This window comes from Peromyscus californicus, unplaced genomic scaffold, assembly GCF_007827085.1.
Source record: "Peromyscus californicus insignis strain IS unplaced genomic scaffold, ASM782708v3 Scaffold_4__1_contigs__length_199733344, whole genome shotgun sequence".
Classification (NCBI taxonomy): Eukaryota; Metazoa; Chordata; class Mammalia; order Rodentia; family Cricetidae; genus Peromyscus; species Peromyscus californicus.
This window is the reverse complement of record NW_026294562.1, coordinates 24,753,797-24,778,990: the sequence shown is the minus strand read 5'-3', so window position 1 is coordinate 24,778,990 and position 25,194 is coordinate 24,753,797. Positions and strand designations below refer to the sequence as shown.

General features: G+C 43.8%; 1 protein-coding gene across 2 annotated transcripts in view; it reads left to right on the top strand.

Moving 5' to 3' along the window:
- Positions 1-446: 446 nt before the first annotated feature.
- Positions 447-25,194, top strand: part of Exoc6 (exocyst complex component 6) — a 140,267-nt gene continuing 115,519 nt past the window's right edge. Inside the window, exon 1 of one of the 2 annotated variants that reach the window (XM_052713882.1) lies at positions 447-621. In XM_052713882.1, the coding sequence (XP_052569842.1) occupies positions 521-621 (101 nt within the window). In that variant the 5' untranslated portion in view covers positions 447-520. The remainder of the gene's footprint in view (positions 622-25,194) is intronic. The other variant, XM_052713883.1, reaches the window with a different exon arrangement.

Here is a 25,194-nt window from a genome sequence, read left to right as displayed (position 1 = left end):
CCTCGGTGAACTTGCATCAGGCAGTGGCCACGATCTATCCAGAGCAGTCGTGATAAAGAATTTTTGTTCGTTCCTGAAATAGATCTTAACGACCCACTCAGTTTTGATTTTCGCGAGAGCATTTGCCTTTCTCTGACTCCCCACTATTAAAAGCCCATCAGGCGCTCTGGTAGCTTCTTTAGAGTGTGACTAAGGGTCACCTCCGCATTGCTACGGTACCTGCAGCGTGCAGCTGAAGCTCTGGCAACTAGTACACTAATATAGGTCTCTACATAACCAAGGGTGGGTCGCGAGGAAAGACAGAGGCCGTGGCCGGTTCCCCCGCGGTCCGCGCTACCTCCCCAGGGGCGGGCCCTCCCGAGGGGCGGGCCCCACCCTCTGCGCCCCACCCAGACAGGCCCCGCCCCTCCCCGCAAGCCCCGCCCCGCGGAGCCGCGCCGCGCTTGCGCCACCTGCCGCTCGCTCCTGAAGTCCGCGCGGCGCCGCGCCCGCCCGGCCGGCGCCTCCGCTTCCAGCCAAGATGGCGGAGAGCGGCGAGGCTCTGGGCACGGTCCCGGAGCACGAGCGGATCTTGCAGGAGATCGAAAGCACCGACACCGCCTGCGTAGGGCCCACCCTCCGGTAAAGCTTTCATCTGCCGCGGCTCTCGGGCCGCCCTGGCCAGGGACTCCTTGGGAGCCGGGCGGGGCGTCTGCTGCCGGGGGGGGCGCGCGCGCGCGCGTCGGCCCGACAGGTGGTGCGCGCGGGGGCGGGCGCTCGTGGGCTGCGGGACCCGGAGGGAGGGCCGGGGCACCTGTCACCGCGCCGCCTGTGGGTGTGGCTGCTGGGGTGTCTCTGACCCGGGGAGCCGCCCCAGCCTGGGGCCTTGATGTGCCGAGGCCCTGACCCCGAGAGCGCTGTGTCGGCGGCGAGGCTGTCGGCTCTGTTGCTGGGGACGAAGGTCACCTGCCTGCCGGCGGCCGGCGTGACCGACCCGGGTGCCGAGTTGAGATCTGGAGGAAACCCGGGCGCACTGACTGCTCCGGGCGTGGGAGAATTGAAATGGAGCGGGAGACGCCAGCACCTTTCTCCCCGGTTGCAGCACCCGTCTCCTCGGGCGAGACGCGAGCGTGGGCTGCAGAGGAGGAGCCCATGGCTCGGGTTCACGCTGGGGTGACGATGCTCTTGGGACAGGAAGCTTTTACTTATTGACAAGCATTTTACTAGTTTTGCATTACATTTCCAGTTTATTTTAAAATGGATCCTAACCCACTCTCTTAAGGAATAGTACCAGGTAGTGAATATTCCATACCAGATGGAATACTTGCTGTCCCAATCGAATATTAGCTGCTACCTGTACAGAACCATTAACAATAGATTAGACACTCTTCAAGACTTAAGGTCTCATCTTTCACAGTTAGGATGAATGAACTTGTTCACTTAGGGAATTTGAGACGAATTGTGCCTTGTCAGTACTCTTTCTTCGGAATACACTTCCTGGAAATGGAACTCTGTTTTCTCCACGTTAAGTGTAGATAAAGTGAAGTCAGTTTGCATTGCAAATTCACTTTACCCTAGAGAGCCAGTTCGTCTGGTATACTTTGTTTCTTTCCCGTAGACATGCCACGGATGACTGTAAAAGTCATTCAACCCCCTTGGCCTTGTTTCCGTGTTTGTAGAATGGGAAGGAGTGTTGAGATGCCCAGGAAGCCCAGAACATGAGGATTGCCTGTTCTGTGCTGTGCTGCTACCTCCAAGCACTCAATAGGCAGGTTATATGTTCTTACTGTACAGAGTTCTGCTGTGATATGGGAAGGCCTCATTAGTACCCTTTCTTAATTTACTTACATGAATCTTCTCACCAAACTGTACATACATACTAGTAAAAATATGAATCAGACTCCAAGAAACCTTGGTGACAACAGATTGTACTGAAGGACCTCTGTAGTCTCATAGAGGGACAGCCGATCCTACCAAACTGTACATACATACTAGTAAAAATATGAATCAGACTCCAAGAAACCTTGGTGACAACAGATTGTACTGAAGGACCTCTGTAGTCTCATAGAGGGACAGCCGATCCTTAACTTGTTTAATGAAGCAATTGATTTGTGATTCAGTACTGCTTTTATTTGTCACGGATCAGAACATGTACTTTTGGTTTTGGTAGCTGCCCAGCCAATGACGGTGGAATAGAAAATGAATCCTTATTATGTTGTGTTACTCCTGGTCTTGAGGAGGCTGGAAACCAAGTCCCTTTGTTGGATCTTAGGGATGACTCTGACACCAGGCTGGCCATCACCCCAAAGCAGAGGCCTGTAAAGGTCAGCAGGTTTAAAGGTTTTTTTAGACTGTCTCACTACATCCCCCTGGCTGTCCTAGAACTTACTGTGTAGATCAGGCTGGCCTTGAACCCATAGAGTTCTATGTGTGTTGAGATTAAAGGTCTGTGCCACATTCCTGGTCAAGTTTTAAATTATATATTGTCTAAGTAAGATTAAGAGTTTTTTTTTTTTTTTGAATTTAGACAATAACTGTAGCTTGACTGTGTGGAGCTTGCTAAATAGACCAGGCTGGTCCTGAATTTGTAGCATGTTCTGCCTCTATTTCCCAACTGCTGGGATTGCAGGCTTGCACCCCCAAAACAATGGATTTACCACAAAACAAACGAAATGTTAGTGTACCATCCACTTCTTTCCTACGTTTACCTGCTTAGGATGGTTGGGGAGATATTCAAACATCCTGACGTACATTAGAGAATGATCTAGTGACTGTGCAGGTGTCTACCGTATAGCTTTATTGGATGTCAGTGTTCCTTAGATCTCTCTCTCTCTCTCTCTCTCTCTCTCTCTCTCTCTCTCTCTCTCTCTCTCTCTCTCAAGATTTATTTTGTATACAGTGGTCTGCCTGCACGTGTACCTGCATACCAGAAGAGGGCACCAGATCTCGTTAGGTGGTTGTGAGCCACCATGTGGGTGCTGGGAATTGAACTCAGGACCTCTGGAAGAGCAGCCAGTGCTCTTCACCTCTGAGCCATCTCTCCAGGCCTAGATTTTTTTTTTCTTTTCTTATCTGAGACCTAGATTATAGGTAGGATTGTGATTCCTGCCGTAGCCTTCCTCAGTTCTCTTCACCTCATCAGGTCTCATGATCTGAGCAGGGTCTAACAGAATGAAATAGCAGAGGAAAGCTGAGTTCCCCCTCGAAATTATTTCATTTTATTTTATGGGTATGAGTGTTTTTCCTGCATGCATGTCTGCACTATATGTGAGCCAGGTGCTGAGGGTGTCAGATCTCCCGGAGCTGGAGTTACAGACAGTTGTGAGTCACCATGTGGGTTCTGGGAATCTGGGAAGAGCGGCCAGTGCTCTTAACCACTGAGCCTTCTCTCCAGCCCCCGAGTTCTCTCTTCTTGTGCTGGGCCACAGATCTTCTGTCTTCGGATACTGGAGCTTCTGAACTCTTGGACTCATAGGAGTCCCTGTGGTTCCCAGGCCTTCTGATTTCCACAGAATTGTATTCCTGGTCCTGTGCTCCAGCTTTCCCAGAGCCTGTCATGGCCGTTCTCCCTTCACTTCAGTTCATCTTCCTCCCTCCTCCCTCTCCTCTCTTTCTTTCCCTTTGATGAGGGGGAATCTCACTTTGCTACTGAGAATGGTCTCCAACTTCTTGGCTCCAGTAATTATTCTGTTTCTGTCTCCTGAATGCTAGGATTACAGTGTGTGATAGTATGTTCTGACATGGGTTTGATTTTTTGAAACTTAAATGTAACTTACTATGTTTGTGTGAGTATATGATGTGCCCCGCACCCCGTGTGTGAATGTGTGTGTGTATATATGTGAGTGTGTGTGTGTGTGTGTGTGTGTGTGTGTGTGTGTGTGTGTGTGCTCGGCGTGCATGGGCACTTGCCATGGTGTGCCTGTGGAAGTCACAGAGCTTTATTTGGATTCCAGAGGTTGTACTCAGCCTGTCATGCTTGTGCAGCAAGTACTTTTACCTACGGAGCCGTCTTGCTGGTCCTCATGTTAATTTTCAATGCAGTAATATTGTTAGCTGTAATCCATATAAGCAAAAGCTTTGTGGACTTTTCTGTAAGATTTTAGAGTGTGAAAGAGAACAAAAAATGGAGAATTATTCTTACCTTTTTTTCTTCTATCTGTCTGTCTGTCTGTCTGTCTATCTATCTCTCTCTCTATCTATCTTTGTACCTCACACTTACTCGGTAGCCCAGACCAGCCTGGAATTCACTATAGTCCTCTTCCATCAGCTTTCTGAGTGTTGAGATTACAAGGACTGGCCACCAGCTCTGGAAAAAACACACAAAAGCACAGTTGCGTTCTCTGTCATCATTTTTCCTACTATGATTTTTAACTTCTGCTTATAATTTCAACTTTTGCCCAATGAATATGTTTCATATCAAAACTACCGGAGCAATACTACAATCAGACTAGTAAAGCCCATGAGCACACGACCTTCTGAAGTTACAAATATCCGTCACGCACTTTCACTAAGTGGAGAAACAAACACTTGCATTAACTAACCTATATATAAAGAAGGCCTCTGCAGGACATATAAAAAGGAGAAACAGAGTATATAATTCAGTTGTGTTTGGTTGTCGGTTCTAGTATTCTCTTGTACTTAACTGGATGATTGAATGATTATTAATTAAATATCTAGCTTTTAAAGTTACTTGAAGATCTTGGTAATTATTTTTAGACCTATTAAAAAGTAATGATTCAGTTTATTTGAGCATAAACTTGCCTTTTTCATAATATTAGTATTATTCAAGTAATGCTAACTTACTTGATCAGCAGGTAAATTGTTAAGAAAACCTTAATTGAATAAAATGATCAAAAATAAGAAATAGCCTATTTTATAAATAAATTATCACACTAGGATTGTTTGCCAAGGTTCTACTGTCATGCAACATTGAGCATTTAAACATTTCTGAGTTAATTTCTGTAGGAAGAATATTTGATTTTTTAAAATAATCAACACATTTAATATAGTGAAAGTCCAGTTTCCTTATTTTCTTGGAATTGAGTAGTCCTCCTTCCTTCCTTCCTCCCTCCCTCCCTCCCTCCCTCCCTCCCTCCCTCCCTCCCTCTCTCTCTTTCTTTCTTTCGATAGTTGTAGTTCAGGCTAGTTCTGAACTTCTGTAATGCCTCCTGCTAAGCCTCCCGAGTGCTGGGATCAAAGGTGTGCACTGCTGAGCGTGGCTCGTTTGTATCAGTAAGCCAACTAGAAGAGTGCTCCTTTAAACCAGGCCTTTCTAAAATAAATTATCAATGCCTTCTAAAGCTAAGCCTTTGTACAGATACAGGGAGAAGGTGAAATCCTTCCTGATTGTAAATGCGTTTCAGTAACTTTAGTCAAGAGACCTAAGAGTCGCTGGTAGAAAAACTTGTTGGTCCAGGGGTTGGAGAGGTGGCTTGGTAAGTGCTTGCCGTATAAGCGTGGGGACTTGAGTTTAGATACGAAATTGTTCAACTCCAGGTTCAGGAGAGATACAGTCTCAAAGACTACGGTAGAGAGCAGTTAAAGGCACATGGTGCGGATCTCTGGAGTCCACACAGATGTGCACACACACACCCCCCCCCAGTGTACACATTACACCCCCCTACACACACACACACACACCCCAGTGTACACATTACACCCCCCCCCACACCCCAGTGTACACATTACACCCCCCCCACACCCCAGTGTACACATTACACCCCCCACACACACATACACTCCAGTGTACACATTACACCCCCCCCACACCCCAGTGTACACATTACACCCCCCCTACACACACACACACACACACACACCCCAGTGTACACATTACACCCCCCCTACACACACACACACACACACACACACACACACACCCCAGTGTACACATTACACCCACCCCCCACCCCCACCCCATATATACATGGAGCAAACAAACAGCTTACTGATTCAGATACCAGACCTGCGCCCTTGGTGGATATAAAATCTTCAACCAAATTCTAGAAAAATCTCTTTCCTAGAAATGACATGCTTGTTCTTTGCTTTTGTTAAACAATCCTTTCTCTTTATTTCTTTTACCCTATGTTTCTCCTGACTCTCAATATGCCGAGAAACTGACTTTCAAGTCTTTTTCCCATGTCTCCCATTCTTGATCAAGAATAAAATCTCTTTTGCTTCTCAGTTGGTTCTGAGTCTTGTTACTAGTTCATAATTCTGAGAGGGAAAAGGACCCAATTTGATATAAAACAAAACAAAATAAAAAACAACCAGAAAACCGTGGTAACACTTTCAGAACTTTTCAGAAACGTTTGTGCGTGACCATGTTCACAGTAGCAGGCATGTGTCCATTCCCTCCATGGGGCAGGCCTCTGATGCAAGCTGAGAGCAGTTGGCTGCCCCCTTAACACTGTGCCTCTATTTCACCTTTAGGAACATCTTGCCTGGCAGGTTGGCAGTGAGTTTGTAGGGTTCTGGTAGAGACCATTGATGTTTTACCTTCCCTAGCGGCCTGCTGCACCTCTGGCCCTGTGAGAGCCAGCTGGCAGGGTGGAGTCTTCCAGCTCTTTCCGCTTGCAGTCTATACAGCTTGTACCCAAGGTATCTCAGGCAGCACTGTCTGATGGTCTAGGTCTGGCGGGTAATCAAGAGGCATGGAAGTAGCCTGTGTTGTTTTGGGGTCCTCTGTGGCCTGCCTGACCATATAAAGAGGCACCCCATATCTAGCACTGGAGTTTTTCTTTGATAAACAGTGGATTCTGGGAACAGTGTTATCTAGCCACGCAGCCGATCTCTCTTTAACTTTTTTTTTAACTCATTTTTTAAAATTGGCTTACAAAGTAGTGGGTTCCATACGACTTTTTCAGATATCCTTCAGTTCACTTAACCCTCTTTCTGTGTTCTCTCTTCTCCCCGGCCTCTCAGCCCCCATTCCTAATTGAACCTGTCCACTCTCAGTGTTCTCTCTATTTTCAAATCACCTACTGGCAACTCCCACTTTGAACACCACCCCCGCAACACACAGTGGGCCCTTTCTAGTTTATTTTTTTAGCTTGTACAGGTACTCCAAGTTAAATGCGTACTGAAGATTCAACGCGAGGATCCGTTTATCAGCGAGACCTGTGGGTTTGTTTTCTTGGCCTGGGTCACCTCACTTAGTATAACTTTCTCCTGGGGGTTTCACTACAGTGGGTTAGCTAAATTGACCAGCACCAAGGTGCAGTCTAAGTGTTCTCGTAGACAAATGCTACTCTCGTCCTTAATCAGAGAAATTTCTCTTTATAGGTACTGCTGGTGAATGATGTGTGTTCACGATGCTTACAGTGATTGATAGCTTAGCGCCCAGCCCTAACTAGGGCACACACGCTACCCATTCTCAAGCTCAGGAAACATTGCGGAAGATGAGTAGAAAGACTGGCAGGTAGAAGAGATGGAGCTGCTGCTTTGAGGGCATGGCACAGCTATTGCAGACATGATAGACATGATCCTATAGCGCTGTGGTTGGCCCCGCACAAGGCCCGTCAACAGCCAGTCATGGATGGGTGGGCTAATGGACTCTGACCTATCCCTGCTGTACCGTTGGCTACTGATGGGTTCTGGGAGAAGGACAACCAATGCCTTCAGTTGTGTGCCAAATGGTGAGCCCACCAGGCTTCAGTGGGTAGTTCCAAAACAGTGGCCACAGAGCCAGTACTGGGTAAAATCAGAGGGTCACAAAACAAAATAAAGGCATAAATGTGGAAAAGGGACATGAAAGGAGGAGAGGGATAACAGTGTCTTAGGGTTTCTGTTGCTGTGAAGAGGCACCATGGCCATGGCAACTTTTATACAGGAAAACATTTAATCGGGTACCTTACAGTTCAGAGGTTCAGTCCATTATCATCATGGTGGGACATGGCAGCATGCAGACAGATGTGGTGCTGGAGAGGTAGCTGAGAGTTCTGCATCTTGTGCAGGCAACAGGAAGTGGTCTGAGACACTTGGCATGACTTGAGCATATATGAGACCTTAAAGCTCACTCCCACAGTGACATACTTCCTCCAACAAGGCCATATCTATTCCAACAAAACCACACCAATTAATAGTGCCACTCTCTTTGGGGGCCATTTTCTTTTAAACTAACACAAACAAGGAAATAAGAATGCATTATATATATGTATATGTATATATGTAAAATTGTCAAAGAAAAATTTAGTAAATATTAAAGAGAAACTATAAACAAAAACAAACCGAAAAACTTAAGTACCATTAGTTGGAAACATTTTTTCATTTTGTTGTTTGCCTGTGGTTAATTTTTTTACCTTATGCAAAAGCTTGCTTTTTTTTTAAAGATTTATTTATTTTTATGTACATTCAGGTTTTGTCTGTGTGAGGATGCCAGATACCCTGGAACTGGAGTTACAGACAGTTGTGAACTGCCATGTAGGTGCTGGGCATTGAACCCGGGTCCTTTGAAAGAGCAGCCAGTGCTCTTAACTACTGAGCCACCACTCCAGCCCCGCAAAAGCTTTTTTTTTTTAAATAAAATACAGCCAGATTTTTCCCCCTTGTTGTTTCTGGATTTTGTCATAGTATAAAAGTTTATGCTCTTGTAAGGGACTTTACCCGTATTTTCTTTTGGTACTTACATGATTTTATTTTTTCTTTTACATCTGATTCTTGTTGTATATTCCTGAGGTATGATGTAAGGAATGGCTCTAGTTTAATCCCTTTTTATACGCAGTCCGGGTAGTTTAATACTAATTATTAAAAAAGTAGATTTTTCCCCCCTACATTGATTCTAGATGTTACCACTATCAGGTACTGAATTTTCATACACAGTGAAAGGGACCGAATCTGGTTCCTCTATTCTGTTAATGTTTTATGTCTCTTCCCATCCTGTAAGAGACCTTTTTAATTATGGAGGCTTTGTTGTTTGCTCTATCTGATTGGGCTATCTCTACCTTGTTACTCATTTTTCCTTTTAAAGGGGTTTCCTGGTAATTCTAGTTTATTCTTCAACTGAACTTTGTAATCAACTTGTCTAGCTCTTAAAAAAAACCTTGAAAGTATTTTATTACAATTGATTAGTTAGGGAGAACATACATCTTGGTAATTTTAAGACTTTCTATCCAAGAATATAATCTGATTTGAAAGTATTCCATGAATAAATTTTAGAACTCTTAAGATTAGGTGTAGAGTTGTAGTCATATGCCTTGTGGAGACATTTTGATCAATGACAGATTTCATATATGGTGGTGGTCCTGTAAGATTGTGATGGAGTTGGAAACTTTATGTTAGACAGTAATGTCATAGTTCTGGTGATGTCATAGCACAGCACCCTCAATGTCATTTTTGTGGTGAGGCTGTGGTAAAGGGGTTTACTATGCTGCTGGTCATACAGAAGTAAAGCTTGCACAACTGTTTCCTTTTTTTGTTTTGTTTGTCAAGACAGAGTTTTTCTGTGTAACAGCCCTGGCTGTCCTGGAACTTGTACGGTAGACCTGCCTCAACCTCACAGAGTTCCATCTGCCTCTGCCTCCTGAGCGCTGGGATTGAAGGCATGTGCCCCAACACCCAGCCAACTGTATACTTTTTAAGAGGCTGTTAGTGGTTTCTTTTGAAATTTTCTTTTCTTTCTTTATTTGTTTTGGTTTTTCGAGACAGGGTTTCTCTGTGTAACTTTGCGCCTTTCCTGGGACTCACTTGGTAGCCCAGGCTGGCCTCGAACTCACAGAGATCCTCCTGCCTCTGCCTCCCGAGTGCTGGGATTAAAGACGTGTGCCACCACCGCCCGGCCGAAATTTTCTTCTGAAAATTATTTTATTTTGAAAAAAGATTTATTTTTTTTATTTATGTATATGTGTTTGTGCCTGCCTGAGTTTAGTCTACCATGAATACAGGTACCTGCAGGAGCCAGAAGAAGGTGTTGGATCCCCAGGAACTGGAGTTACAGGCAATTGTGAGGCATTATGTGGGTACTGGGAACTGAACCTGGCTCCTCTGGATGATCAATAAACACTCATAACCCCTGAGCCATATCTCTAGCCCCCACATCACCATTTTAGATTCTGCTTTTTCTGTGTAAAGTCAGCTGTAAGACAGCCGTAGGCCCTCTAGGAGGTGAAGGCTTTGTTGTTAAAGGAGATCACAGCTCTGTGCATATTATTGAGCCCCCAAGACCTTCCAGTGGGACAGTATGTGGAGGTAAAAGACAATGATATTGATCATCTAGGTAGGCCTAGGTGCATGTGTATGCTTTCTTTTTTTGTGTGATAGTTGGTATTGAACTAAGGTCTCCTGCTTGCTAAGCATGTCATCTCCCATTGGGTTAGGTTCCCAGCCGTGACTTATTTTTCAACAAGAAAGTAAAAAAAAAAAAGTAAAATAAAATAAAAATAAATAAATAAAAGAAATTTAAAATACTGATAGCTAGATGTGTAGTAGGCTTTGCCACCTGATTTATATGTGTATATGTAAATACACTCTGTAGTGTTCACTCAATGACAAAACTCATCTCACAATTCATTTCTTAGAACATAGCCTGTGAATTGGGGATATAACTTAATGATAGAGTATTTGTTTAATATGCATTGAAGGCCTGAGTTTGGTTCCTAGTACCACCAAAAAAGAAAACAAACAAACAAAACGGGAGGGAGAGAGGAGGGTGGAGAGGGCAAGAGGGAGGGAGAGAAGGACAGAGAGGTGAAGAGCATCGTCCCATCAGTACGTAGCATTGTGACTGTATTTGATTTTTTTGTTATTTTAATGGAGTCTTTTCTTATGTTTTAGAATTGGTCTTATACGTACATAAATAAGCACATGTTGCTGTGGTTAGCTTATTTATTAAAGGCTTTATTTCTAGGGTGGTTCTATTGGAAAGTGATGAAACCTTAGGAGGTGGAGTGTGTTAGGGTTCTCTAGGACCAGAACTTATAGAACGAATTTCTATATATGGAGAAAGGGGATTTATTGGAATGGCTTACAGGCTGTGGTCTAGCTAGTCCAACAGTGGACCTTCCTCCACCAATGGGAGGTCCAAGCATCCAATAGTTTATTTAGTCCACAAGGCTGGATGTCTCAGCTAGTCTTCCTTATACTCTGGCATCCTAAAGAAATAGGCTCTAATGCCAGTGAAGGAATGGACTTGCTAGTGAGAACAAGCAGCAAAGAGAAAGCAAGCTTCCCTCTTCCATGTCCTTCTGTAGGCTGCCAGCAGAAGGTGTGGCCCAGATTAAAGGTGGATCTTCCCACCTCAGAGATCTGGGTTAGAAGTGGGTCTTCCCACTTCAAATGATTTAATTTAAAAAAAAATTGGGGCTGAAGAAATGGCTCAGTGGCTAAGAGCACTGGCTGCTCTTCCAGAGGTCTTGAGTTCAATTTCCAGCAGCCACATGGTGGCTCACAACCATCTGTAATGAGATCTGGTGCCCTCTTCTGGCCTGCAGGCCTACATGCAGGCAGAACACTATGTATAATAAATAAACACATCTTAAAAAAAAAAAAAATTCCTCACAGGTGTGCCCAGGCATTTGGGTTTTAGTTAATTCTCGATGTAGTCATGTTCACAACCAAGAACAGCCATCACATGGGGTGTAGTGAGAGGTACTTGGGTCACTGGGGACATGCCCTAGAAGGGTGCTGTGGGACCCCAGCCTCTTCCTCTTCTGCTTTCTGGCTGATGAGGAGAGCAGATTTGCTCTGCCATGTTTCCCACCACAGTGTGCTGCCTTGCCACAAGCCCAAAGCAGTGACCTCCTTTATCCAGTGAGCCAGAATAAACCCTTCTTTTTTTTTTTTTTTTTTTTTTTTTTGGTTTTTCGAGACAGGGTTTCTCTGTAGCTTTGCGCCTTTCCTGGAACTCGCTTTGGAGACCAGGCTGGCCTCGAACTCACAGAGATCCGCCTGACTCTGCCTCCCGAGTGCTGGGATTAAAGGCGTGCGCCACCACCGCCCGGCGAATAAACCCTTCTTTATATATAGTTAACTATTTCAGCTATTTCTTTATAGTTACACAAAGTAACACCCACCCACACCCACACATACACACAGCTGCGCAGACACACACTCACACACTCCCTCTACAAACGCTGGTGATCTTTGTGCTATGCCCTTTCTCACTACCCAGTGCCTTGTGCAAACTTGGCACATACTCTGTCACTGAGCTACACCCTCAGCCCAGATGACAACTTTTTGACTGTGTGTGTGTGTGTGTGTGTGTGTGTGTGTGTGTGTGTGTGTGTGTGTGTGTGTTGGTTGGTTTTGTGGTGCTGTAGCCAAAGTATCGGAAACAGGGATTTTAGGACACTATGGCAGGGGAGGCAAGGCCGAGCTGCTGCTCAGTCCGTTGCATTGGGAGTGTGGAAAGGCTCCTCCCGTCCTGCAGGACCGGAAAGTGGGGTGGGAACCAGGTATCACCTTAAAAAAACTGACTAGGCTCCACCTCCGTTAAAAATTGCATTTGTTTATTGTTGTTGTTTACATGGGAGGTGTGTGCATGTGCTACAGCGTATGTGTCGAGGTCAGAGACAACCTGTAGTTGGGTCTCTCCTCCTACCTTTAGGTGGGCTTCAGGGCTGGAACCCAGGTTGTTAGGCTGGTGCAGCAAGTGCTCTCCCCACTGACCATCCCACCAGCCCAGGCCCCACCTCAGATTCCATAGCCTCCAAAGATGACACTGCCAGCTGGGGACTGCATGTTCAAAACGGTGGCCTGTGGGGGACATTTCAGATTCAACCCATAATGATGCGTTAGACAAGCTTTTACTTTTTTCTTCTCATTTCTTAAATCTTATGTTGTTTTTAAATTTTCTTTGGTTTTGTTTTTTGATTTTCTCTTTTCTGACTTAATAGTCTAATGCACATGTTGAACACAGTACAGATTGAGTATTTCTAATCTGAGAAATCTGTCTCCAAAATGCCCCAGAGTCTGAGACTTTTTGAGCACCAACATAATGCCACAAGGGAGAAATCCCACAGCATGGTTTGCTTTATGTTTAGTTACCAAAAATAGTGTCCTAGATTACAACTCAGCTCTGTGTAGGAGGTATAAAGAAGTCTAAATGCACTTCATGTCTCCTTCCCCGAGACGTGCCGTCTGATGTATGTGCAGGTTTCTCAGCATCTGAGGGAAGACCATAGCTGACACCTTTGGTCCTGAGCACTTGGGATTGCAGCCACCTCGAATGCAGAGTGTCAGCACCTTTTCTGTCCCCTAACTGCCAGAGAACCCCAGGACAGCTGGCTTTGGGGTTAGAGGAGTGTTTAACAAAACGGCTGACTTTTGTCCTGTGCCTTTCTGCACCTTTGGGGTTAGTCCTCTGATTTTTCTCTTGCTTTACCAGTGGCTGAATTGATGCTGGATTTCCCATTAAGGAAACAGTCCTGCCATTGCAGAATAGCTGTTTGGTGCTGGTGATCTGTGTCTCCTGTGCCTTGGTGTGCTGTGTGCTTTTAAGGATGTTTTGTCTTGGTAAGGTGAGGTTGGTCTGCTTGCCTCCTTGGGACAGCCTTTGAGTCAGTGCCCTGTCTTTCTCATGAAACAAAAATGAAGCTCTCCTTCAGTTTCTGTGTGTTGCATAAACATTAACTAAACCTGACCTCTCCAGGCTGAGACCTTGGGAAGATCAGCTCGGGTCTGATGCTGTCATGGTGGTCTTTTCCTTCTTTCCGTTTCTTCTGCAATAATCAGTCTGTTTGAGACCATCTGTCCCTAGATGGTCAATAAGTTGTATTTCATTAAATTATCCATGTACTCAAGTTTTATTGATTCAAGGTATTATTGAATACTTTGGAATTCTAATATAATTTTATGATTTAATAATTTGTTCTGTTTTGATGATATTTCTCTCGTCAGTTCTAGTTTTGGGTAGTTGCAACTTCAATCACGGACACACCCTATGTATACACTTCGGCTTGTGGCTTGTCTGTTGTTGATTTACGCATGCTTTTGTGTGTTGTGTGTACATGTGCATGTGGAGCCCAGAGGACAACCTTGGCTGTTGTTCTGCAGGCTCTGTACCTTTCTCCTGGGACAGGGTCTCTCACTGGTCTGACACTTGCCAATCAGGCTGACCTGGGTGGCCAGCTAGCCCCAGGGATGCGCCTGTCCTGCCTCCTGCCCCACCTGCATGCGGGTGTTTTAAACATGGCTTCTGAGGTCCTGCCCAGCCTGGTCTGGGGCTGTTGAAGCCTGTCTTTTGGTTTTGTTAGCCCCACTGGTGTCCTGACATTCCATTCTCCCTTCTATTTGATGAGTCCTTCATCTCTGTACTTTGTGACTTTGAGTTTGGGCCCTCTGCTTAGTTGATACCGTTATTTAATGCTGTAGGTTTTTCTCCAGTGATTTTATTTTATATCTGGTTTTTCCCTTGCTGTGTCCATATAGTCTGATCTCCTTATTATTGCTTCAGAGAAATTTTGCTATTTGAATTTTGTATTTTTCCTGTTGACATAACAGTTTTAAATAGTGGTTTTTAAAGAGTCTAGTCTTCGTTTTGTGAAAATTTATTCCTGTTTTGGGGTATATAAATATCAGTGTTACATTTTTGTTTTGAAAAATAAATATACTACTCCACTTGTAATTTTTAGCATTACAAAGTACCTTATTATTATTATTATGTTTTGCCCTGGGTTCATGTGTTCTTTTTTCTGTTTTGCTGAGAAGCCAACTCTTTCTTAATTGCACATTTCTTAAGGCACATTTCTTCTTAATTGTAAACTAATGTTCCTGTGAGGGATTTTGGCAAAGCATTAAAGTTCAACTCGTAAGCTATTGGCAAAATGCACATTAGGTCTGCCCTATCTACAGGCTGATATTTTTGTTACATTTTCTCAACTGTTCTAGGGAAGCCATCTCTATCCACATGCATTAATCTACTTAATTGTTGTGAGATTTTTTTTATCTTTCATTTTTGTATTTTTTTTGCGAGATTTTTAAATTAAAGATGATTTTAGCAATTGTTTATTTTAGAAGACAAATAAAATGATACGTGTGGGGTGCTTCCATTTCTTAACCCTTTGTATTTTACCAAGTAGTCCGAAAGTCAACAGGAAGGACGTCTCTTTAGTCAGGAATGTGAAAACAGGAAGGAGGAAGTCTATTGGAAGTCTGTGTTGGCTGATTACACCATCAGCCCTCCCATAGAGGATGTTCATTAGTGAGTGGGCTGCACTATTACCCAGCGTTAGAGAGAGTGCTAACGCCAGGCCCATGAGTGTCAACTCGTTACAGGAAGTAATGTTAACTAATGTTAACTAATGTTTCCTATACACGGGGATGGAATACTATTAGTGAGAACTAATGACAGGAACCCCACACAGTGGAACACAAGGCAAGGAAAATTCAACATCAGAAGTTTAGGAAGACAGCCCTTCATTTTTTGGCCTTTGCTTCTTCATGGTGCTTAGACAAGCCAGATAATCCCTTATAGCGTGCGTCCCTGTTCCAGTGCTGCAGATGGACAAAACCAGAGAGAGGTCTAGTCCCCAGCCCCTCTCACCCTTAAAGTGGGTAGGGTGTGTTAGCTCTATTGTAGAAAAATTTTTGAATATTTCAAATTTCAACTGAACTTGAATCAGGTTCCCATTATCTTATAAAGCATTAACATTATTTTATTAGATTTATTAACTTTATTGATGTGTGTTTTGCTTGTGTGTTTATATGTGCACCATATGTGTGCTTGGTGCTGCAAAGTTCGGGAAAGGGTCTCGGATTTCATAGAACCGGAGTTGTGAATGGTCATGAGCTACTGTATGGGTGCTGGGAGTCAAACCTGGGTCCTCTCTAAGAGCAGCAAGGGTTCTTAACCTCTGAGCTGTGTCACTAGCCCCTTATGGAGCATCTTAAGAGCACACGTAGTGAACTGGATAAACTATTTCGTGTGCAGATATACAAAGAATGGGTGTTTTATAACAGAAGTCTTTTCCAGGGTTCTCTGTTCTATAGCCCCTCCCCTAAACTCCTTAGGGACTCTCATTTCCGCTGCAGCCGTTGGTTTGGATACCCAGCCAATCTTAGGATACCTTAATCTTTATTATTATTATTAATTGTTATTGTTGTTGTTATTTTGTAGCAGTACTATATTACAGATAATTTGGGAGGAAAACATGCAGAAAGCTTGATGGCATCCTCATCAGCATCATAGGCCTGTGGTGTTGGGAATGCTATTTTCCTGCAGTCTACCCATTTCAATTTGGCTTATTTCCGAGCCTTATTTCTAGATTATCATGTGCTGCTTCCTGGAATTTTTTTATGTCATTGCACAGATTGGCTGACAAGATGGCCCAGCTGGGTAAGGTGCTTGCTGCCAAACCTGCTGACCTGAGTTCAGTCCCTGGAATCCACGTGGTGGAAGGAGAGAACCAACTCTCTCAGAGGGTTTTCTGGCCTCTGCGAGTGTACCGTGGCACAGGTGCATGTGTGCGCGCACACACACACACACACACACACACATCACAGTGAACACATAAAGCTGAAGTAGATTAAACAGCTAACAGTCCTGTCCGAAAGCTTGGCTATTTTACTAATCTGTGATTTTAGCATCATGTGCATACAACACTTCACATGAATAAATCATAAAATAATCTATTTGTAGGTATTTAATGTTGGTGTAGAAAGTGAAGCACAGTTTGATATTCAGTTCGTTTAATCAAAGAGTTAGTGTTGATTTCATATCAGCTTTTGGTATATAGGATACACGTACTTTTTTGTATTTATTTTAAACTCAAATACTTACTTTAATATGACAGTACAATTTTTTTTACTTATTTATTCTTCTCTCATAAATTACATCCCGACCACAGGAAATTACTTTTCTGTGTGTTCTTTCAGTACCATAATGCCTACTAAATGTCAGCTAGTGTGTGCTAAGGGCTTATCCTGTGCCGTGCTGGTCACTCACAGAAGCTTGAGATTGGATTTTTGTTGTGTTCGTAGTTCTGTTTCACTATTTTAAATACTTATTTTAAGATAATGACTAAGAAGATAAAATAGCTTTAAATTAGCTGGGCATGCTTTTAATCCCAGCACTCAGGAGACAGAGGCAGGTGGTTCTATGGGAATTTGAGGTCAGCCTTGTCTACATAGCGAACTCCAGGGCCGCGAGGGCTACATAGAGAGACCCTGTATTGAAAAACTAAAAGAAAACAAACAAGCAAACAAAAAAAAAAGGAGAAAGCTTATTTCATTTTGGTTTTATACTACTCAGATGTCAGTTAGGTTGAGTGTGAGATTCACGTAAATTGATACAGGGGTATGATTGCTGAGGGCTACTTGTTGGTGAAGAGTGCCCTCTAGTGAGTGATTCTTGTTACTAAAATTTACACTTTGTAGCCTCACACTTGTGAATTGAATATAAAGATGGAAGACATCAGTTCTCAAGGAACTAAGAAGATTAAAACAAAACAAAACAAATCACTAAACAGGCCGGGCGGAGGTGGCACATGCCTTTAATCCCAGCACTTGGGAGGCAGAGGCAGGCGGATCTCTGAGTTCGAGGCCAGCCTGGTCTCCAAAGTGAGTTCCAGGACAGTCAGAGCTGTTACACAGAGAAAAGCTGCCTTGAAAAACAAAATCAAACAAACAAAATACACTAAATAAATTTGATGTGATGTATGAATAAAAAGATAGTATAGACTTTGTGTAGAAGGCCTGGGGAAGTTCCGTGTAATTAGAGTGTCATCTAGTGTAACTGTCTTGAGCTGAAATTGGAAAGAAATGTAAGGTATGTATTGAAGCTTATGTAGGATAAAGCATCCTTGGAATGGAATTTTCCGCAAAATTAAGTAGTTTCTTGACCAAATGTTTTACTCATTTAAGTTAGGTGGAATCTATTATTTGTTTAAAAGAAAATAATTTCAAATCATGTGAATTTATGAATAAGAGGCCTTTCTCCCACATGGCATCTCCTTCACTATTTTTGAGTAATGCCTCTGACATAGTTGTTAAAAATCCAGAGCCTTGAGTTTATCTAAAAAGGTTTGTAGTTTTTGGGTCCATTTCTGGCTCCAGCTGCAGGGTCTCAGGTGAATTCTGAACTGCTTCTGAAGAGATGGTACCCCGGAAAGACTGAATTATATTCTCGATCTGTAAAGCCAAGAATGAAAAATGTAACTAGAAACAAAGTGGTCACTCATGTTATAACAAATATAATACCACAGTGTAGCTTCCTACACACACACACACACACACACACACACACACTGTACACATACACTGTACACACACATACACACACTACACACATATACACTGTACACACATACATACTGTACACATACACACACTGTACACATACACACACACTGTACACACACACACTGTACACACACACACACACACACACACACACACACACACACACAGCTTTATCTGAGCAATCTGGGCAAAGCTGTTTCCCTGCATCTTAGCTCACTTTTGCTATGTAACTGCTCATATCCTGACTGGATGCTTCTGTCCGACCCATTCTGAAAGAGCGTCATAATTTGTGGTCCTTTCTTTAAGGAAATATCTTGCCGGGTGGCGGCGGCGGTGGCGCACGCCTTTAATCTCAGCACTCGGGAGGCCGAGTCAGGCGGATCTCTGTGAGTTCGAGGCCAGCCTGGGCTACAGAGTGAGTTCCAGGAAAGGTGCAAAAGCTACACAGAGAAACCCTGTCTCGAAAAACGAAAAAAAAAAGAAAAGGAAATATCTTAAAATCTCACCTTTTCAGTTGCCATGTGATTACTGATGACAGCTTAGCGAACTTCTAAACTTACTGACATTACAAAATATATATTGGATAGGATGGTTTTTAATAGATTTTGGAAATTTATAATCAGTTTTTTTTGTACTTCCATTTAAAATTGTCTTCATAACAGCATTTAAAAATGTTTAGTTTGTCAGAATCCAGTAGACTATGGTGGTTAATTATTAAATATATTTAATATAAATTAGACATTTTATGATATTAATAAGAGTGGTATTCAGAATCTGAGAATTTAATTTAAAATTGCTTAAAGATGAATGATAAGTAATTTCATTAATATGAAATGTTAAACTTGTATTAGAAATATATTAGAATGATAAGCTGGAAATTAAGCTTGATTTGGCATCTGAAGAACTGATTCAGAGAAGCCCCGAGAACGCCTGTACTTGAAGGATGTGAAGCGGGTTTTATTGCTGGAGGTGCAGATTGAACCTACTGCGTCTCTTGAGTGACAGCGGAAGCGCCCTTGTGGCTGACATCGAAAAGTAGACGGGTGTCGCAGGCCTGGGAGAGTCGGCGGCTCCTACAGTCTTGTCAGAGACAAAGTCGTGACATTTTTTTCTCAAAAAAGTTTGGAAAGATTTGACACCAAAAGGCGGAAGCAGGGTCACTAGTGCCAGAGATTCCTGAAGGTAGTTTTTTGAGTTTTCTAGCATTTGGGAGTCTCTTTCCTTGAGAGGCTCCTTTTTTTTTTTTTTTCAATTACATTTTAATAAAAATGCATCTTTTTATGGTGGTGGCCACCATAGTATCTTTCTGCATAATAACATTATGCAGAGATTGGCCTGGACCAGTTCTTTCTTGGCTATGCATCTCACATATCCTATTAGAGAATGAGGCATTCTAGAATAGAGGAAAATGCTTTTTTTTTTTTTTTTTTTTTGGTTTGTTTTTTTTTCGAGATTTCTCTATGCAGCTATGGTGCCTGTCCTGGATCTCGCTTTGTAGACCAGGCTGGCCTCGAACTCACTAAGATCTACCTGCCCCTGCCTCCCGAGTGCTGGGATTAAAGACGTGTGCCACCACCGCCCGACCTGAAAACTGCTTATTTTATTTGGAAAGGAAACTATAGTTATTTCAGTAAAAATAGGTAATACGTGGAATCGAGGATTAAATGCTTTGAGATTACATCAATTTTTCTCAAAGTTTAAATGTTTTAGGAAAAAAATTATGTTTTGGGAGCCAATACATTTTATTTTCTTCCCGGATATTATGGTGGACTTACTCTTTATAATGAAGACACAGTGAAAGAAAAAGTATTGAAAAAAGTGTGAGGATATGTGCTTTTTGATTAAAAAAAAATCCAATTACTGGAGATGAGAATCCTTTTTTATATTTCTTGGGAATTAAATTTTTTCATCAGAAAGACTTTTTCTTTACCAAAATAGAACTATGAAATATTACTATTTCATTTACAGAATTAAATTTATACATCTATCGGAACACTGAAGTGTCTCGATTTATCAGATTACAGTTGATAATAAAAGCATTAATTTTTACTTCATCCCTTTTAACATTTAGAATCTTCCCAATGTACCAGCATCATTACCTTCCCAGAATCGTCTTTCTCCAAACTTTAGATGATTCTAAATTTTAGAATTTCTCTAATTTTTAAAATTTTCTTATTTTTATATTTTCTACCACTAGGTGGAGTCCTATACAAATAATTAAAAAAGGCATCTGTGAAAGATAATTCTCTTGTTTAAATTCCAAAAGCCTGGGGGGTGGGGGGAGCTGGAGAGATGGCTCAGTGGTTAAGAGCCCTGGCTGCTCTTACAGGTTCAATGCCCAGCACTGACATGGCAGCTCCCAGCTGTCTGTAACTCCACTTCTAGGGGATCTGACACCTTCACACCAGTGCACATAAAATAAATTATTTTTTTTAATTCCAAAAGCCTCATAATATTAGATAATCAGATGTTACAGAATAGCTTATAACTGAGCACTTGGCTTTGGTGTATGGGATGTGAGAAGATGGACTGTATTTTTACTTAAAAAGTTGTCATGTTTAAGAGACTTTTGTGCATTCCTAGTTGCTAAAGTTAAAATATGGGAATAAAATCTTCAGTGTAGCGTAAGTCACATGTTTTCGTTGTAAGTCATGTGTTTGGTTGTTATGTAGCACAGAATCTTGACAGAGGACTTTATTGTGCTAAGCATTTGGAAGGGTGGCTGAATTTTTCTTTAACATATTTTTCTAAATCGATTCTTTGGAAATTTCACATCATGCACACCAGTCCCACTCATTTCCTGGTCTTTCTGTATCTGCCCTCCACCCTTGTAGCCCCCTCCACCCCCTACCCCCCCCCAAAAAAAAATGGTTTCCCAAAAGAAAAAAGAAAAAAAAATGTTGTTAAGAAAACACCCAAACACAAAACAACAGCAGCAGCAAAAACCCAGTCGCTCCTCCGTTTCTCCAGCCTCTCCCAGCCTCTTGGCCACAGACTTGTTTGTCATAGTGGCACTGGGATCTTTGATGTGTCACACAGTATACTCTTTTGCCCAGACAGCGTTACTTGCAAATGTTCTTTGCCATGAGTTGCTGGTCAGGTTCAAGGCCTCTGGCTTCTGGTAGCCATCCATTCGGGACCTCCAGAGAGGCTCCTCTCTGATATCCTGCCGTTCGTTGCCTGGAGACACGGAGGCCCTGCTGTTATGGTTTCTTAGGACCAGTCCCTTCATGAGTTCCAGCAGCTCATAGTGGGTTAGATTCTGGGGAGTGCCAACTCAAAATCCTAGACGTTGCCGGCCAGTGGTGGCGCACGCCTTTAATCCCAGCACTCGGGAGGCCGAGTCAGGCGGATCTCTGTGAGTTCGAGGCCAGCCTGGGCTACCAAGTGAGTTCCAGGAGAGGCGCAAAGCTACACAGAGAAACCCTGTCTCGAAAAACCAAAAAAAAAAAAAAAAAAAATCCTAGACGTGGGCATGGTTGGTAGCTGAGTTGGTCGTCCTGGGCCTCCGGGAAATGACCACTTGCACATAGTGTGTCTTCTCCAACACTGAGTATTAATGCTAAGTAGCTAATGGGGTTGCATAGGAACCAGGAAGGACACCCTGGGGCTCTAAATGAAGGCGGTTGCAGAGAGAGAGAACAGATTCGTTGGCTTATTTGAATGACAGGAAGTGTTCTGATGCATGCTCCTGATTCCACTGGCTCTTCTCCTCAGTCATCTTTTACATCAGCCAGAACCCAGGTGGATTTACAATATGTTTAACGAAGAGCCTCTTTTAAAAGTATTTTGTTGTTTGAGATTATAATTACATCATTTCTCCTTCCCTTTCCTCCCTCCAAATCCTCCCATATATCCTTCCTTGAGGTGCAGGGCCAGCTCTCCCATCCCCCGCAAGGCCAATTCTGCTCCCATGCTACCACCTCACTAAGCAGCTTGCTAGGGGCAGGATCATCTGGCAAGGGGCAGGGTCAGCTTTCCATGTGTGGTGGTCAGTGAGGAGCCGGGCCAGCTCTCCTGCCCCATGCCTCAGGCTGGTAAGAGGGTGGGGGGTGGAGGGGGGGGGGAAGGGGGGCGGCTCTCCCAGAGCCAGCGAGGGGTGGGCCTGCTCAGGACGGCCCTTGGACATCAACATGGGTTTAAGCTGCGGTCCGGACCACAGGCATGCTCGTTGCCTTTGATGGTAACATGGTCGTGGACGTCAACACAGACCCCTGCTTCAGTAGGGCCCTGGACAGCACAGGCACAGACATCACGCGGCCTCAGGTGGTAGTGCAGGCCACTCACATCAGCCTGTCCCTCACCATCAGTTCCACCTCTCGCACAGCACACGGCCACTCTGTTTCTCTTTCTCTCCCATTTCTCCACCACGTGTTTGCTCATTGTGGTGCTGCCCGCAGGGGCAGGCAGACCTCTGGCCATTGTCTTCTGCCCCCCTGCTCCCTGAATGAACTCTTACCTTGACATCACTATTTGTGTATGGAGCACTAAGGTACCACCTTAGTGGGCTGGAGAGATGGCTCTTCCAGAGACCTGGGTTCCATTCCTAGCACTCACAGCTCATAACTGTCTGTAACTTGAGTCCCAGGGAGCCTGACGCCCTCTTCTGGACTCCAGGGGCTCTGCATTCACACGGTGCACAAATGTACATGCAAGCAAAACACCGTACACAAAACATTAAAGTCTTTTATAAAAGATATCACCTTAGAGAATGTGGAGTAGTATAGCGTTTATCAGCTTTCTCAGGTTCTACCTTGCTAGTCTGTCATATTTGTGAATTTGTGCGCATTTGTAGGAGCTTGGTTAGACTTCCCAGTAGATGTTAGAAATCCTGGGGAAAATCTTTAAAAAAAAATAGTTTAATTAAAGCTGTGTGTAACTGAAATTTTTAGAACATTAATATAACTTACTCTAATATATTAAGTCAATATAGTGGTGGGTTAGAGTGAGTAATACTGACAGTTCTCTTTCCTGCCCTCAAATCACAGTTTCAAAGAGTACCGATGATTGTTCAAGGTAAAGTGGGTCTTTTCAGAGAAGCCCGGGAGGGAGCTGGTGTTTCCTCCCCATGCCTTGCTCCTCAATTTGTTGCATTTGTAATTTACTGCTGCCTAGCGATTAGCCACGCCTCAGTTCGCATCCCCTTTCCTGTGTGTGGGTTGATTTCACCTGATGGGTGCAGCAGTGCACATCAGGATCCCCTGCCGAGTCGTTCTCAATCGCTGCCCTTCAAATGTGCTGTGGGCGGCTGCGCGGCTGCGCGGCTGCTCGGCTGCTCGGCTGCTCGGCTGCTCGGCTGCTCGGCTGCTCGGCTGCTCGGCTTCTCAGATGCTCGGCTGCTCAGATGCTCGGCTGGGGCTTCCCAGCCCCGCTCCAGGGAAGTCATATAACGTTGTATTTTTTAAGTTTTACTGGATCAAGTAGACTTGGGATTAAGTCTTGGCTGTGTTTTTTGTGTGACTTTAGACTTACGTGTTAATCTTCCTCAAGTGCACCTGAAAACTGGACTGCTGGCAGAGTGTGCTGTGGAGGTGTAGTGACTATTTAATGAGGCCCTGCACGAACAGCACTGACTGTGTAGTACCCACTCAGTTGGTATTTTTATTAGCACCGTCACTAAGACAGAAGCAGCCCTTCTGACTCCTTTCTGTACCACACCACCCAGCATTTTACATGGGCTCTGGGGATCCGAACTCCAGTCCTTGTGCTGTCATGGCAAGTGCTTTGACAGCTGAGCTATCACCCCAGCCCTTGGAGTCTGAATTGTGAGCGCTCCTACATTAGACTGACTGTGTACCACATACCATTGAAGTCCTGCATTAGACTGACTGTGTACCACACAACACTGAAGTCCTACATTAGACTGTGTATACCACACACCACTGAACTCCTTCATTAGACTGTGTACCACACACCACTGAACTCCTGCATTAGACTGTGTACCACACACCACTGAACTCCTACATTAGACTGTGTACCACACACCACTGAACTCCTGCATTAGACTGACTGTGTACCACACAACACTGAAGTCCTACATTAGACTGTGTACCACACAACACTGAACTCCTACATTAGACTGTATACCACACAACACTGAACTCCTACATTAGACTGACTGTGTACCACACAACACTGAAGTCCTACATTAGACTGTGTACCACACAACACTGAACTCCTACATTAGACTGTGTACCACACAACACTGAAGTCCTACATTAGACTGACTGTGTACCACACACCACTGAACTCCTACATTAGACTGTGTACCACACAACACTGAACTCCTACATTAGACTGTGTACCACACAACACTGAAGTCCTACATTAGATTGACTGTGTACCACACACCACTGAAGTCCTACATTAGACTGTGTACCACACAACACTGAACTCCTACATTAGACTGACTGTGTACCACACAACACTGAAGTCCTACATTAGACTGACTGTGTACCACACACCACTGAAGTCCTACATTAGACTGTGTACCACACAACACTGAACTCCTACATTAGACTGTGTACCACACAACACTGAACTCCTGCATTAGACTGTGTACCACACACCACTGAAGTCCTACATTAGACTGTGTACCACACACCACTGAACTCCTGCATTAGACTGACTGTGTACCACACACCACTGAAGTCCTACATTAGACTGACTGTGTACCACACACCACTGAAGTCCTACATTAGACTGTGTACCACACAACACTGAACTCCTACATTAGACTGTGTACCACACAACACTGAAGTCCTACATTAGACTGTGTACCACACAACACTGAAGTCCTGCATTAGACTGACTGTGTACCACACACCACTGAAGTCCTACATTAGACTGTGTACAACACAACACTGAAGTCCTGCATTAGACTGTGTACCACACAACACTGAAGTCCTACATTAGACTGTGTACCACACACCCCTGAACTCCTACATTAGACTGACTGTGTACCACACACCACTGAACTCCTGCATTAGACTGACTGTGTACCACACACCACTGAAGTCCTACATTAGACTGTGTACCACA